At 34.9% G+C, this 16,288-nt stretch overlaps 2 protein-coding genes across 2 annotated transcripts; one reads left to right on the forward strand and one right to left on the reverse strand.

The window, feature by feature from the left end:
* The first annotated feature begins 417 nt into the window (after positions 1-417).
* Positions 418-3,959, forward strand: LOC124533692 (cytochrome P450 18a1). The gene is made up of 6 exons (XM_047109136.1): positions 418-1,041; positions 1,587-1,708; positions 1,792-2,016; positions 2,103-2,307; positions 2,393-2,657; positions 2,765-3,959. Exons 1-6 carry the CDS (start codon positions 657-659, stop codon positions 3,183-3,185), a joined length of 1,623 nt encoding a protein of 540 aa, XP_046965092.1. The 5' UTR covers positions 418-656; the 3' UTR covers positions 3,186-3,959.
* A 150-nt stretch (positions 3,960-4,109) lies between these two features.
* On the reverse strand, positions 4,110-9,484 carry LOC124533841 (cytochrome P450 306a1). The gene is made up of 8 exons (XM_047109378.1): positions 9,279-9,484; positions 7,597-7,917; positions 7,375-7,520; positions 5,732-5,931; positions 5,211-5,661; positions 4,990-5,136; positions 4,536-4,710; positions 4,110-4,348 (listed from the first exon to the last, which is right to left on the reverse strand). The coding sequence occupies exons 2-8, from the start codon at positions 7,913-7,915 to the stop codon at positions 4,167-4,169; spliced, it is 1,620 nt and encodes a 539-aa protein (XP_046965334.1). The 5' UTR covers positions 7,916-7,917; positions 9,279-9,484; the 3' UTR covers positions 4,110-4,166.
* Between the last annotated feature and the right edge of the window lie 6,804 nt (positions 9,485-16,288).

Genomic DNA, 16,288 nt, shown 5'->3' on the forward strand with positions numbered 1-16,288 from the left:
CACAAATGACCAAATCAGATAAATATACATTTTTTACGCGATATTTTTCGCTTAGAGGTCGAACCGCGTAGAACTTCGCCCAAGGCTTTTTAGCGTGAGTCGTCGACCCGCCATCACCTTGTTTCGCACCAACTTACGCAATTCGTTAATCTTATCATCTGCATGCACACCCGAGCGACCTCGATGGCCCCTCTCACCCCTCGCCAAATTTGACGCCTGCTTACAACTTTAAATCAGTTCTAGCTTGCGCTCGCATCAATGTAAAATTTCACTGAATTTTTATATTTTTATGACAACAATATGAAAAATGTTAGTCTTATGTTTTATAAAGTTTAAAATTGTAAACTGATGAAAAAAGCATTTCTACTATATCTGAAATCAAAAGTACGTCTACGGCATGAGTGCTACGCATTTCGTAGCAGACCGGCCATCGGAAAAGCCGCGGAGAGAGGAGTGCCGGTGGGACGAACCTGCGCGCGCGCCACCCGCGCGTATTTATTCGCAAGGCCACGCCAGCGCCGCGCCAGTGCGCAGACAACAGTCGCACGCGGTATACGATTATAGTGTTCAGGACACCGCACCGTCGCGATTAATACTCCGCGCACTAATGTTATGCTTAGCTGATTATAAATAAATAAAAAATAATTTGTTTCATAATGATAACAATGCTGTCGAACTCTAAACTCTTGTGGGGTCTGTGGCAAGTGGTGAGCTACTGTTCTTCGCGTACTACATTGCCACTGTTGCTGACCGTTGGCGCGACATTTTTGGCGATGCGACTAATAAATTTAGTGCGTGAAATCCGTAAACTGCCGCCCGGGCCATGGAGTCCACCCGTCGTCGGTTACCTGCCGTTCCTTGGAGTTCGTCATAAAACGTTTTTGGAGCTCGCTAGAAACTATGGTGCACTGTTCTCCGCTCGTCTCGGAAACCAGCTTATGGTTGTGTTGAGTGATTACAAGTTAATTCGAGAAGCATTCCGGCGAGAGGAGTTCACCGGTCGCCCTAGCACTCCGTTGATGCACATATTGGACGGATTAGGTAAATTTATATTTTTATTAAAATCTTTAGAATAGTAGTTGAGCAATATGGGCTATCGATTGACTGATGACTAGAGGTCACTTCATCTATAGACGCCATAAAAAGTATAAATTACTTATTATTTACACCAATTTGTCACCAACCACCATATGATCTAAGATGTAATTTTTCTTGTGCTTGTTTCTGTGGCTCACCTACAGTTTGAAACGGAACAAAACATTAAGAAGTATTAATATTTAGCTGTAGAATAATTATCAGTGGGTGATACTCACTATCCCACTCATAATAATAACTTATCCCTAGTAATATAATATTGCTAAAAATAAAAGTTTAAATTGTAAAAAAAATATTTCAAATAATTAAAAAAAATATACTAAACATAAAATTATCATAAATGTACATTTTTAATATAATAAAAATAATAATTTCTACAAATTTACTTTTATATGGTTTATAAGCACATGCGCATAGGGACGTCCCGTCAGCCCGCCCGCAGCCGAAGGCACCGCCCACATACGTAGTTCTCACTTCCTCCCTCTGTACAGGTATCATCAATAGCGAGGGCCGCCTCTGGAAAAGTCAACGTCGATTCTTACACGAAAAACTGCGTGAGTTTGGCATGACTTACATGGGCAATGGAAAAAAAATTATGGAAGCTAGAATTAAGGTAGGTAATCGAATAAAATTAAATAAAAACAAATTAGTGGCGTTACAATTTTTTGTATACTAACAAAATCTTTTTATCATCAGAATGAAGTTAATGAGCTAATAGCGAACCTACAACGTGCAGACGGCGAGCCGCTAGATGCGAACCCGCTTCTGGCTCTTGGCATATCTAATGTGATCTGCGGTATCACTATGTCAGTTCGCTTTAGCCACGGAGATGCGCGCTTTGCGAGACTCAATCACTTAATTGAAGAAGGCATGAGACTGTTCGGAGAAATTCACTACGGAGAATATATCCCACTCTACAATGTAAGGAAAAATTTTAAGTCGTTATTGATAAATTAACTTTATTTTTTGTTTGAAGTAAAAGCTATAATGTTCCAAAATTCTTACAGTATCTTCCCGGTAAAGCTTTAATTCAAGAAAAGGTAGCAAAAAACCGCGAAGAAATGTTTGCTTTCTATCAAACTTTGATTGATGAACATCGCAGTACTCTTGATATCAATAACGTCAGAGATCTTATTGATGTTTATTTAGTTGAAATAGAAAAAGCTAAAATCGAGGGCAAAGAAGGCGAATTATTCGAAGGAAGAGATAATGGTAAGCGTTTTATTTCCAATGATGGTTTTTTCTTTAATTTCTCTTAACAAAAAACTGTGTTACGAAGAAAAATATTTCTTTCCAGAATTACAACTCAAACAAATTCTTGGGGATCTGTTTTCCGCGGGCATGGAAACAATTAAATCTTCATTACTGTGGATGATTGTTTTTATGCTAAGAAACCCTGATGTAAAGAGGCGTGTACAAGAAGAACTAGATTCAGTTATCGGTCGCGAGCGCTTGCCTACTATCGAAGACATGCCCAACCTTCCTTACACAGAAACAACGATACTTGAGACCTTACGGATGTCGAGTATTGTCCCTCTTGCAACGACACATTCGCCTACAAAGTGAGTAATAATAATAACTTTAAATTTATTCATAAATTTACGTTCACATTCAGTTATAATACCTATTCAAATAGAAAAAAAAAACTAACAACAAATATTTTTTACAGAGATGTTCACCTCAACGGCTACAGAATTCCAGCGGGCTCCCAGGTCGTGCCTCTTATTAACTGCGTTCACATGGACCCAAACTTGTGGGACGAACCAAACAAGTTTAACCCAAGCAGATTCATAGATGACAGCGGAAAAATTAAGAGGCCTGAATATTTCATGCCTTTCGGAGTTGGACGACGAATGTGTTTGGGTGATGTTTTAGCTCGTATGGAAATGTTTATGTTCTTCTCGAGTATGATGCATCAGTTCGACGTACAAACAGAGGATGGTGCTCCACCACCGTCCCTTGAAGGTACCGTCGGTGCGACGATCGCGCCGGAAAACTTCCGCGTGAGGTTCGTGCCGCGCGCGCCGCCCGCTCCACCCGCCGTAGTCCTCCACGACCACCCGCACTTACGCCATGTCGGCGCGCACTGAGCGCATCGCTTGCATTGCCACAACATACCCACCAGTATTCCATGATCACTCGTTTTAGAGCGCATCGATGACAAATTAATTTAGTTATTAGTAAGTAACGATATCGCTACGGCGAATGTCGAGGCTGTGCATAAAGTGTTCAATAAAATATTAAACCGAACTTTAACTTTAGGTCTACTGAAATTCCCATCGTTGAGATTGTAAATTGTTATCTTATAACTTCAGTATTATGTATAGATTTTCGATCTATGAGATCGTTGTGAATCGTATACATCGAATGAAGCAGTTTCGTATTAAAATGTAGTTAGTTCACTGACATCTTAAGCTCTAGTTTCCTATACCAAAATATATGTATATTGTAAAACGTTATTTATTCGTAGGTACCACTTGCGAGTGTTTTCTGTTGAGTGTGATCTCATGTGTGAGTAAAGTAGTATTTCTTTAAGGTATGTAAGTGTTCATTTTTACATTTCTAGTTAAATATGTACCTATCATGAGTAATATACTAAGTAACATTCCATGGTAGAGTAGAAACCAGCAACTAGTCTAAGAGCGGTAACATTTGTCGCTATAAGTATATTCTTAAAATACATAACTTAATGACGATTGAAATAGTGTTTTTTATATATTTCAAAGGACATTGTTAGCAACAAAGTTGCCCTGCATAAAATAAAAACAATGGATTGTACCATCTTTGACCCTCGCTTTGTAAATATTGCATTATTTTTACTGAATTACAAATTGTATTTTAAAATAAACAATAATAATTTCTTACACACATTACTTTTATTTATCTTAACAAATCATTTATCATCCTATTACCTTCATCTTTCCCATCATATACAAATAAAACACATTTCTTCAAAAAGTAAAAAAATATAATTTAATAAAACCAAATTAAATTGTCATGACAATATTTCTACCACCTACAAATAATGGGTATATGGCAAGAGTTTAGAATCTATATAATATTAGGAACTTTTAAATAGCTTCACAAATGAATAAGGTGTGGGGAGCTGATAGAGTGACACCAACACTTCCTTGCATTTCTTCGTCCGTTGGAGGCTTGGAGGCTAATTTGATACGAAATGAGCGAAGGAGGCGCGCTACCAGTCCAGCAGATAGCATACGAGAAAGTTCATCTCCAGGACACATTCGCTTACCTAAAAAAATGAGCTTCTATTGAAGATAAACAATTTATTAACTCAGATATAATTAGATCGTTTATGACAAAGCTTTCACATTTTTTCACAAGAACACCATACGATCATCTTAAAGAGAAAATAATGCACCATTTTAATCGTTCACAACCCTAATGTAATAGTACTCGGTGACAAATTCAAATATTACCAGTTTGAAAAGGTATAAATTCGGGTGGCTTCAGTAAATTTCCATCAACATCAATCCATCGGCTCGGCTTAAATTCATTTGGATTATCCCAAACGTTAGGGTCCATGTGAATAGCCCATTGGAGCGGAACCACCATTGCTCCTTTTGGAATTCGATAATTTCCTAAAAACGTGTCCTGAAAAATAATACAATATTGATTGTAATCGCCGTTGTAAATATTTTATTTTAAGCAGTGAGGTCTTCTAGCAAGATTTGACAATCGGTAGTAAATAGGAACAGCACGATTCAGGAACCATATAAAGGCATTAACACCTGAACATAATCATTTTCTGGTTCTACATAATCCTAATCAGGAATACATACATATGTTCTCTTTGCACATGCGACAAATTTACGTTCAGAATAATTATTTTGACGGGTATCAGAGGATCTCAGAAACTAAGTGGTTACTTACTTGTAAGCATCCATGAGGAATACCCACGGGTACAATGGACCGTATGCGTTGAGTTTCGCAAATTGAAGCCATAAGATAAGGTAATTTTGAAAAATCCACCTGACATTCTTCCGGATATACGGATAAAATTTCTTTGCGTACACAATCCTAGTAAAAAACATATATATTTTATTAACAACCTTTAACAGACATTATTTTATATAAAAAGCTGGAGTACATACTTGTTCATCTTGATACAAGGCCATATACAACAAAAACCACTTGAGCGTGGTTGAAGTAGTATCAAGACCAGCTCCAAACATATCGGCTAAAAGATAATGCAGCTGTTCATCAGTCATAAAATTTGCACTTTCGTCGCCCTTTTCATACCTTTCTTTTTGCTCTAGCAAAAAGTTATCTAAAATGCATTCATCCTCAGAAGCTATAAGGACTTTTGGGTCAAAAAAGTGAGTCTCCGTACTAGATGCATGTTTGCTATATTTGACGCATTTGATAAAACCCTCGGGGTGTTCGTTGAATAAATCTGCATGTTCTGCATATTCAGCTTTTTTAGGCTTCTCCAAGCCAAGCATTTGTCGGCGCCTGGATATGATACTAGCGTAGAGTCTGTGTGTTTGCGCTTGACCACGAACTAATACTTCGATAGTTTTCTGAATAGATGGATATATTAACCTGTAAAATAATGCACATGGTGAATTTCAAATATAGTCTCATTGTATACGTACTTTTAAGAGATATTTACCGAACAAATGGCAAAAAGTTGACAACACCGGCTACACCCATTTCGTGACATCCTTCTTCTTGAATATTTCTAAACCAAATCCAAGTTTTATCACCTAATGGATATTTAAATCCAAATATTATATCGTTGACAACGTTCCCAAGCGAATGTGTGATCATATTAGATAGATCAACCACGGATCCAGAAGATTCTTTGACATTCTAAAATAGAAAAAATATTTAAATAAAATTCACTTTACTATTCTAAGCAAATGTATATTTAATGCAAAAAGGAATCAAATGTTATGAATGGTGAACAGCGCCTCCCGAGCGCTTAACAAAAAACATAACTCGCGTTTTTTGCTCGAATCTCGGTAACATTTGTCAGTGCCATTAAAAGGTCACTTTCAAGAATTAATGACGGTTTTTGTTACCTATAAAAATATAACTTTTAGGGTTCTGCTGGATTGTAACAGATCCTGAGTTATGTAACTGTGTCTATAAAGGTATTTTAACTTAAGTCACAACGAAGATACGACGAATGGACTACATAATATATTTGAAGTATTTTTTGTAATATTCGGTTACATTTATCGCTTCTGTGACTGAAGTATAAAATTAAAGTACGCCGTAATACTTTTGCAATGTTATTTTCATCTATAACATCTCACAGAACCCTTAACACCGAAATCAGACTAGTGTCTGGCACGTTTCGTTTTTACATGAATTAAACCTTCAAAGGAAATAAGTATTTGAACGAATGATGCAGAATTTATTATGTACTAGTTTCAACCGTGGCTTCACCTTCAAATATTTTAATCAACAATGAGTGACCGTTAGTACAATTTTTTATCAGTCACAAAACAACAGGTAGTTTCTGAAGAATACTGCACAGGCTTCGGTTATCATCATCGATAAAAATTGTACAGGTATGTCTAAAACTTTATTTTTTACTTAATTGTGTACTTCCAATTTATTTAAACTAGCGTCCCACGTCACGATTACAATGCTGATACTAAATATACTGTACAATGTGTACAGTTTTTCAGTCTCTGCTATATTGTGCACGTCTTATACATATAACCTTGTCTCTTGAATCTCTCTATCTGTCTATTAAAATATACTGCTTCAAAATCCGTTGTATAATTTTAAAGATCTAAGCATACATAGGTACTTACTTGGTGGTAGGGCTTTGTGCAAGCCCGTCTGGGTAGGTACTACCCACTCATCAATCATTCTACCGCCAAATAACAGTACTCAGTATTGTTGTGTTCCGGTTTGAAGGATGAGTGAGCCAGTGTAACTACAGGCACAAGGGACATAACATCTTAGTTCCCAAGGTTGGTGGCATATTGACGATGTAAGGTAATATATCGTACAGCATCATTGTCTATGGGTGATGGTGACCACTTTCCATCAGGTGGCCCATATGCTCGTCCGCCAACCTATACAATAAAAAAAAGGTACAGACAGCGGTTATCGACTTCATTTATACTATGTAATGATATTATTATGAAATAATATAAATGAAATAGTTCTGAACACTTAAAGAAAGAAGAATGCTTTGTAGATACTAAAAAAAACAAAAAAAAAGTAAGCGGTACACTAAGCATCGAGTGTACCCCTAAATGCTCATTTAACACGAAAAAAATAAAAGTAAAATACTTGTATCAGCTCATGAACTCCAGATGCTATCCGTGTTTCCAGTTTGTCACGAGCCATGCTGTGCTTGCTCATCCCGAAACTCTTGAGCCAAGTGGAAATCAGTTTCCGTTGATCCTTCCACAGAGCTCCTTCAGCACAAATAATTCCTGTCATCATATTTTTATTAAACTTCTCTCTGACACATTTTTCTATTAATTCACAAAAACACGTTTAGAAATTTACCATTTCCTTTCATAATCCCATGCGTCAAATATAATGGCGCGCGGCCTGAGAACACTTCTTTGGAAAAGGCTTCTCTTATTAATTTATGATCAGAAATTACTACGGTATAGATGCTGCCCATTTGAATTCCATACACTGGCCCATACTGCTTGGCCAGATCAGTAAGAGTTAAATGTGGTTGTTTACGGTCTAAAAAAGGCAAATATCCGATGATCGGAAGTCCCCAGGGCCCAGGTGGTAGATTTTTCCATTGGTTAATCTTCTTAATTACCCAAAATCCTAGTAGGAATGTACCGAGCCACAAGTAGATATAATCCATACCTAAAATAAACATTTTTTTTATTAAATATTTAAGATATTGTTAATGTACACGAATGTACACGATACACTTCCCTTATAAAAAATAATATGCATTAACAGTATTTTAATTTTAATTGTCTCGATTCAAATATTCGTTCTCACGTATTTTTATTTTTAACGATTGTTTAAACTTTACAGACTTAGTTACTTACTTTAAAGTGTAGTCTTTACTAAAAAGGTGACACTAATACACTTATAAATATAAAAAACTCGACTAATGCTCGATTGATATCAATAACAAATCTGTAAAAAGCAGACTTTGTGATTTAACTATGTTATCCATTTGCGATTAATTAATCTACAAATTTGTATATACACTATCTGTGTTCGCGACTTTGCGCGCTATTGAATTCAATTTAAAAAAGCTATTGCTGTAGCATAAGCTTACTCCTTATTACATCAGCTTTCTGTCAATGGAAGTCCCGTCAAAATCGGTATAGCCGTTCCAGAGCCGGAACAGACAGACAAAAATTGTAGATATGTTATTTTGTTGTATGTAGTATGTACCATGTATACAAAAATATTATGGATTTAATAAAAAGCGGTTGTTATAATATTACAAACATACGATTCAATTTTATTATATGTATAGATGTAGACTTTGTCATCGCCAAATAACAAACGCAGGTGTATTTTTCTTTCTTATCTTATTCTTTATGCGTTCATTTAATCAACATAACGTAACACTGCTTATTTAATAATACTAAAGCAAAACATAATTATATCTAGGTACGTACTCGAATTGGTTTTAAATACGTATTGTAATAAAAAAATAAAACGTTATTCGATTTCGCAGTTAATTACTTTTTTATTAAATACATTATAAAGTCTTAAACGAGTTACGTTTCTTTTTGATTAGTAACGACTTAAGATGTAGTTAGCGAATGCTATCTATACTGGCGTACTTTCGGTTTATTTTTTCGGAAAAATTCAATACAATACCGTGTAGACGAAATATATATAATATTTAAATGTAACGTAATCAGAACGATCGCAAATAAATTACATAGTTGTGACAAATAAAACGAATAAAATATATCTATCATCACTAAATTAATATCAAAAAACCTTTTTATAAGGACATCTGATACAATCGAAACGTATCAAATTTTATCAACAGTTCGATAACATTTGATCTATGCAATCTTCAATGTCATTAAGCGTAACCTTTCAAATCTTGTTCGTGAGGAACAGTACTGCCAACTTAAAGTATACAGCTCGCACGTGAACGTGACGCATAGTTCGGTATGCATTCTATAAATATACTATCGGCTTTATAAACATGGAGTAAAGTTGTTCATTAAATACATAAATAGACTAACCTTACTTCTCAGCTATATTTAATGTACTTGACGAGATGATGTCACGAAATTGTCAGGACTAGACTACTGATCCGACACATTTACAAACTCCACTGGTCACGTGGCCCGACTACAGTCGACTGAATTTATGTTCGAGCGTTGAGCGAAAGAAATTTATTTGGTATTCAATTGAAATGATATCAGATATTAAAATATATGATAAATTCATTCTAGAATGTTCACTTAATTTTAAATTCTGTATCTTGAAAAACTCCAGGTGGATACAGATACACTTTGAATGTTGAATACTTGATAGAGGATATATTGATTATACGCGACGACTTTTCATCGGTGATGCTTGTAATATCAATTGAGTCGAACTGAATATTTTGTGCGTGTCATATGTCATATCATTAGCGACTCTAGGAACTTTTTATACGATTAATTTGTCTAGGACACTTGAATTTAATGTGCAACAATAATATTATAAAATTTTATTAAAATTAAATAGATTAAAAATTGTAGCACTTGTAATTAAATACAAAAATATTTTGCACAATACATTAAGTATATCGCATTACAGCGATCATATAACGTCTTGTTTCCCCTTTAATGGAATACAATAATTTAAACAAAACTAGCGACCCGTCCCGGCTTCGATCAGATGCTATACTGATACTAAATATACTACACAATTTTGAAGTTGAAGTTTATGTACTACATCACATTAGAAACTTCTAAAATTATCAGTGTTGATTAACTGTCCATGTATTATATACAAAAACTTTCTTCTACAATCAGTCTATCTATTAAAAAAACCGCATCAAAATCTGTTGCGTAATTTTAAAGATCTAAGCATACAAAGGAAAAGATAGCGGTAAACGACTTTGTTTTATACTATGTAACGAGCGACCCGCCTCGGCATTACATGGGTGAAATACTTATACTAAATATACTACAGAATTTGTTTATTTACGACATCATATTACAAAACTTCTAAAATTATCAGTGTATAAAATTATTGCTATATTGTTCGTTTATTATATACAAAAACCTACCTCTCGAAACACTATTAAAAGAAACTGCATCAAAATCATACATAGATATAAGCATACTTAGGGACAGACAGCGGTAAGCGACTTTGTTTTATACTAAGTATGTATTGATAAACGTTGTTTTAGAAATGTTTTACGTACAAAATAACATTAAGTCACAAAAACGTTATGTTGTAAATAGAAGAGTCGAGATAGAAATGGTACTCATTTAACGAATTAGTATAACATTCTTAAAGCATTAATATAATAACAATGTAATGTAATCTGCAATTTATTGAATAGTTATTTATCATCTACTTTGAAGCGATACGAGGCTTGTGATGACGTCATTCATCGAAAGGCTAGGTCATGGCGATTTCTAAATAACGATTTTACTAGATCTTTATTATCGTTATTATTAACAACGTATTTTCTTATGTATATTAAACTAATAATAATCATCCCGAAAAGTTATAGCACTGTTACAATTATTACGTAGACCTTTTTAAGTTATAAATAGGGAAGTTGTATGTGTTTTTTGTGAAAGCTAAATTACCTTTAATGAAACCCACGTGTACGATTTCAAGTACGGGCGGTAGCGAGAATACGTGTACTCATACATCTTATTGATGGCGCAAAACTTTACAATATGCGGCCTTCGAATTAACATTCCTAAGCCCAAAGAAGAACTTATAATCGTTTCTTTAGAAACTTTCACCAATTTTATATGACCATTGTTTGTACCGTTAACTATTTAAGGTTAAAGCTGCTTTTTCATTTACTAATTTATTTTGGTGTAAATTGTATAATTTTTATATACATACTTTAAGGGAAATTCGTTTCCGAAGAAAACAATTGAGCGTATACATCATAACGCTCATTAAACAAGGATTCGTTTTCAGTTTCTGATCGTCTCATTAATTCAATCAAAATCAAAATTAAAATAAAACCTTTATTCAAGTAGACTTTTGAATCGTTATTTTACAATTAAGTAAAGCTACCGCCGGTTCGGAAAGTAGATTCTACCGAGAAGAACCGGCAAGAAAGTCAGTAATTACTCTTTTTTAACAATTAAAAATACAAAGTAATGTTAGTTAAATACAATAATTTAAATTAATATATCCTGCGTGGAAGTCAACAGGTATTAAGACGACACACATCCATCTTTTGCATTTAAGGCCTGTTACACTAGGCGATATTCAAACAGTGTAACCCTCATTAAGAGTATTCTAATACCACTTAGCCTGTCTAATTCTAAATTTAGAACTACCAACTCCACAGAGCCCGGTTGTATTATGTTTGATTTAGCGCGTCCGTGCTCTTTGACATAAATTTATTATTTATAAGAGAATTTATGTGATAATTAAATAATTAGTCATATTATGTGATAACTGAATGTTAGTAGTAAGGTCGAACATCTGTTCAGTCAATTTTTAGAATTCCGTATCTAAGATTAAAATTGACGATAACATTTGAGCGATTACCTTTGTTGTAGTATTTTGATATCGCTTTGGAGTAGAAGCTGGGTATGTTTTATTTATTAAATTTATTTAGATTTGTTAATTTCATGAATACTCAAACTGTTTACAAAAGTGTAATATTAAATGTTTTTATTGAATCCGGGGACTCAATTCGTTATTTTTAAATTTCGATCTCCAATCTTGATCTATATTACTATATTGAAATAAATAGCGGTTATATTAAAAGATCGTTGTAAACGATACATTATTCGGTAACATTAAGTATCCGCTTATAATTATTTCAATAAATATAGTTTAACTTTTAATTGAAAGTATATAAAAACAATAACGTACGGTTCTTTATTTGGATTAATATATTTTATAAAAGGCAGTTATGAACACAATTGTATGACTTGTAAAATTAAGTTACAAGATTATAGCGTACGTGCTGGAGCGGAAGGCTATATAGCAATAAAAAGCTAGTTTATATTAATACATAAGATAGGTTGAACAGCGTGAGACGGACAGCGAGGTCGCGCACAGCGCAGGCGCAGGCGCAAGCGGCGAGAAGTGTGAAGGTCGGTCAGCGGCCGAGCTACTGTTATCGGACCAATCATAACGATCAACATACTCTTAGCTCTTGCACTACCGACTAATGCATACACGTCTGTCCACGTGCCGCTACCTTCATCGATCATTATTAAATGAGCCCTGTCTATAAATGACAAACGCACACTCGCATTCAAATTAAACTGAACATACTTTTGCTCAAGAGATTGTATCCTCATACTAACTCAAGTGTCGAATACTTTAGAATGTAAGCCAAGTATTTATCGAATAATTGATTTTCAATATTGAAGTAACCTTATAGAGTCACTTTGTTCACGTATAACAATGACCATGTGAGACGAGGGATGCCATTATTATTATATAACAAAATTACTACCTATATTACTTATTCATACTTATAATATTCCTTGTGTTGTGTTCACTGTTTTTTAATTCATTTCATGTAAGTTATATTTTCTTTAAAGCTTTGGCATTTAATGTTCTAATCCTTCAACAAATCTCGTTTATAATATTTAAAAAAAAATCGAAATCTCGGGACAGAAGTTATCCATTTATAGTTTAATTTGCATTTCTCATACACAGCACTCAATTATACAAACGTTATTATACTATCAGCTGACGAGCCGTCTCGAAAGCTCTCACATCAGGAGATCCAGAACCGTCGAGGGTCTACTTTTTGCTATTCTCATTCAACCACCGTACAGTTATCCAGCGACCAGTGTTACTGACACAATGCAAGGTTAACATGAGGTAGACGCCCGCACAACTTGCCTGAACACTTAAAAGGACATTTACGCATTAACGCCACGAACGAATCAAACAGGACAAGCCACGTTCCAAATTCATTTCGATGTTACTATGCTGGAAAAATGGGTTTTTTCAACTTTTAACTAGTTCCTATTTGTTACTGATACACATTCAGGGTTTATCCTCATACTTGCGGTGTTAATCTTTTCCCTGTATCGACGACGCAAGGAATGTGACGGGCAAGTTGTGATCCTTGAACGTTCTCAATTATTTAGAACATTTTATTTGTTTGCAATGATAATACATGAAAATATTATTTTTAATATATGTGTATACATATCTCAGTTTTATGCCTACATGTAATTTGAAACAGCAAAGGTAACGAATCGCGTTACATATTTTATCAAAAGGGCTAATGATTCTTTAAAAGGCTACTAAGTTGCTTAAGTGTCAATGGGAGATTATTACGATTCAATTCTTCGCTTGCTGCTGCCAAAAGGTGCTTCGATAAAAGCGTATTTATTCCGATTAAAGTGTGCGACGCATTCGCAACGCTCGGTATCAATAGGATCTAATGAGCTCTCTTGTCAATGGGCGCAGCGAAGCGATCACAATCGGAGATAGTCTCTGTCCTCTTTTACTTTCGACCGCGCGTCAACTTGGGCTTACTCGGTGGCCGTCGACTTCGGTCGTCCACTTCACCTGGGGCCACTGAACGGACTAGACCCTTTTATTCCTTTTTCCTCCACTGCAGTCTAGAATGCTCGCATCCCGTGCATACATCTTTCCTCTTTTATTTTTTGTTCCATTGAAAAAGATAGTCGTAGCGGTGAGGGCAATGTATTCTAGGCTTTTACCCTTACGTCGGGGCAGGTGTTGCACAATATTCGCGAAGATTCCAAGAATTCCTAACGCACGCGTGGATCACTACGCTATTTATAGAATCAGAGACAGTATGGTACTCGTAGTGATATTGCTGCTTATAGGTTTTTAATTAATCATACGATAAAAAGTAAAAGTCGATGTTTTTTCTAAAAAATATTGTAAATGAGTACATTATCAATAGATATAATTGTTATAAGCTAAGTGTTTTATATGTAGTCCTTAAAGCATAATTTTAAAGTGCGTGAATTATTACGTTAAACTAAAAACGAATCAGACTACATCACATCTATTAGTTTTGCACAAATACCTGAATAAGTTTGAAGATATGTTATGTCCCAATGTTTGCTTTCGGAGGCAAATATCACACAAGTAATATCGCCAGGCGGCTTTTCGGCAGATCGGCTATATACAAGTCAAGGAACAGCATAAGAATAGGGTGCAAAATGAATAAAAAAAACATATAATTTTACATGATGATTCAAATATTATATAAATATAATGTAAGCTGATATTTAGTCACCATGATTTCCAAAAGTTGACCCACTGTCTATGTAGCGATATATAAATAGAATGAAACAATTTATAATGAAACAGTACATTATTTACCTGTAAGTGTTCATTGAATATCTAACAAGTTATATCAGCTTCGTCGTGAGCATAAATAGTAAAGTATTGAGGTCAAATCTCGCGGACGACTTATATACGCACGAAGTGTTATGATGTTAAAACAATGTAGCTTAGTATTTGGCCAGTGAGACCTGATAAATTTACCATAGACAAGAAGTTTATTAACCTTTGTTGACACAATATACAAAGTTGTAGCGTGGTGGTAATATCTAAAAATATATCCACTAATTAGTTACTTACTAAAGCATTCTTACTAAAAAAAGTTATTTTAGCTTTGAGTCAGTTGAGCGACGATATATACGTAAATAAAGAATTAACGTTCTGTAACTTCACAAACGGATGTTGTCCGTTGTGTCAGTCCTGACATTTCGAAGTGGTTTATAAAACTAAACTAACTGAGGACTGAGCACTGACAAAGCTCGTCACATATCAAGGTTAACGGTATACTTTTTATTTTTTTTCATTTAACAAATAACAAGACTATCGGCATTTTGTATTATTCCACTTACATATTCAAGTGTTTTATTAATTCCCTCTAAGTTCAAAGATTTAAAGATAAGAATCCAGTAATAATATCCTTAAGTGTAAACACTGTAATTTAAAGCCATTCATTTATTTTGAATTATTTATCTTTGGTCACTTTAAACGCAGTTCGTTTACTTAAATTACTACCTTTTACTCGTAATTTTCGTGCAGTCTTGTTTAAACATGGAGTATTTTTAGTTGAACCTAACCGTACATTGTCTCTTTAATAAAGTGAGACCTTAACGAAGAAGTGATCTGCTAAATACTTTTTGTAAATCGATAAGATCGTTATTACCAACATTAAAGAATAAGAAAATTTTAATAATTGTAATAGGTAGATACATATTTTTTAATCTCATTACTATGTTTATGTTTTAATAATAGATATAATTATCTTATAATCCAATTGACTTAATAAATAATTTTAAAGATATTCAGATGTTAAATTTAAATAGCTTTACGCTAAATGAATATGTGTAAGTGATTAAAATGGAAATTCGGTGCGGCTAAAGTTGTAGAGGACGGCGGCAGCGACGGCGACGCCATGTTTACAAACAAAGAGATCAACGCACGCCAAGTAGGTTAGCACAGCAGCGCCCGCGTGCGCCCGCACCTCACTGGGCCGTATTGCGCGGGTCGTGGTTCGACCACCTCCGAAACTCAGCTACCTACAACCAGTTGGTCATCCACATATTGCTTCAACCTAACTGCATAAAACATAAAGCGATTCAATTTTGCAATTGGACCGGTTTTTACGTGATAAGAGTCGATCATTGCGACCGCGACTGTCACTTAAAAGCTTTTAGGTGATATCAAAATTGGTTTCCTTCCATTACTCGTTCAGTTGCTAAGGACCAATAAATAACAACTAAATTATTATAAGCTCCACGAATTTCGGAGCTTAAATAGTCTTAAAACATATATAATTAACTGTACCTACACTAAATACATTCAAATCGTTAATAATTTATCGTAGCATTAGTTTTGGGTTCACGATTATGATCTCTTGCGCCGGTGAAATCGATACAACGACCGCGTGGCAGTCACCGCCGCTGCGGAAGAAAGTTCCTACCGATTTGCATAGTGCTCAGCTAACGATCAGCGTACGACTATCCCGCGCCCGCGACTCTCGGCGATGACCCACATAGACATGTTTTATAGTTTATTGTCGCGAACCCATTTC

The sequence above is a fragment of the Vanessa cardui genome, chromosome 11 (genome assembly GCF_905220365.1).
Source record: "Vanessa cardui chromosome 11, ilVanCard2.1, whole genome shotgun sequence".
NCBI classification, from domain to species: domain Eukaryota; kingdom Metazoa; phylum Arthropoda; class Insecta; order Lepidoptera; family Nymphalidae; genus Vanessa; species Vanessa cardui.

Bases quoted from the DNA above. Each gene is read 5' to 3' on its own strand.
- LOC124533692 (XM_047109136.1), top strand. From the start codon at position 657: ATGATAACAATGCTGTCGAACTCTAAACTCTTGTGGGGTCTGTGGCAA. The intron at 2,308-2,392 runs GTAAGCGTTTTA...ATTTCTTTCCAG, and splicing joins ATTCGAAGGAAGAGATAATG to AATTACAACTCAAACAAATT. The intron at 2,658-2,764 runs GTGAGTAATAAT...TATTTTTTACAG, and splicing joins ACGACACATTCGCCTACAAA to AGATGTTCACCTCAACGGCT.
- LOC124533841 (XM_047109378.1), bottom strand. From the start codon at position 7,915: ATGGATTATATCTACTTGTGGCTCGGTACATTCCTACTAGGATTTTGG. The intron at 7,521-7,596 runs GTAAATTTCTAA...ATATGATGACAG, and splicing joins TGGGATTATGAAAGGAAATG to GAATTATTTGTGCTGAAGGA. The intron at 5,137-5,210 runs GTATGTACTCCA...GTTTTTTACTAG, and splicing joins CCTTGTATCAAGATGAACAA to GATTGTGTACGCAAAGAAAT.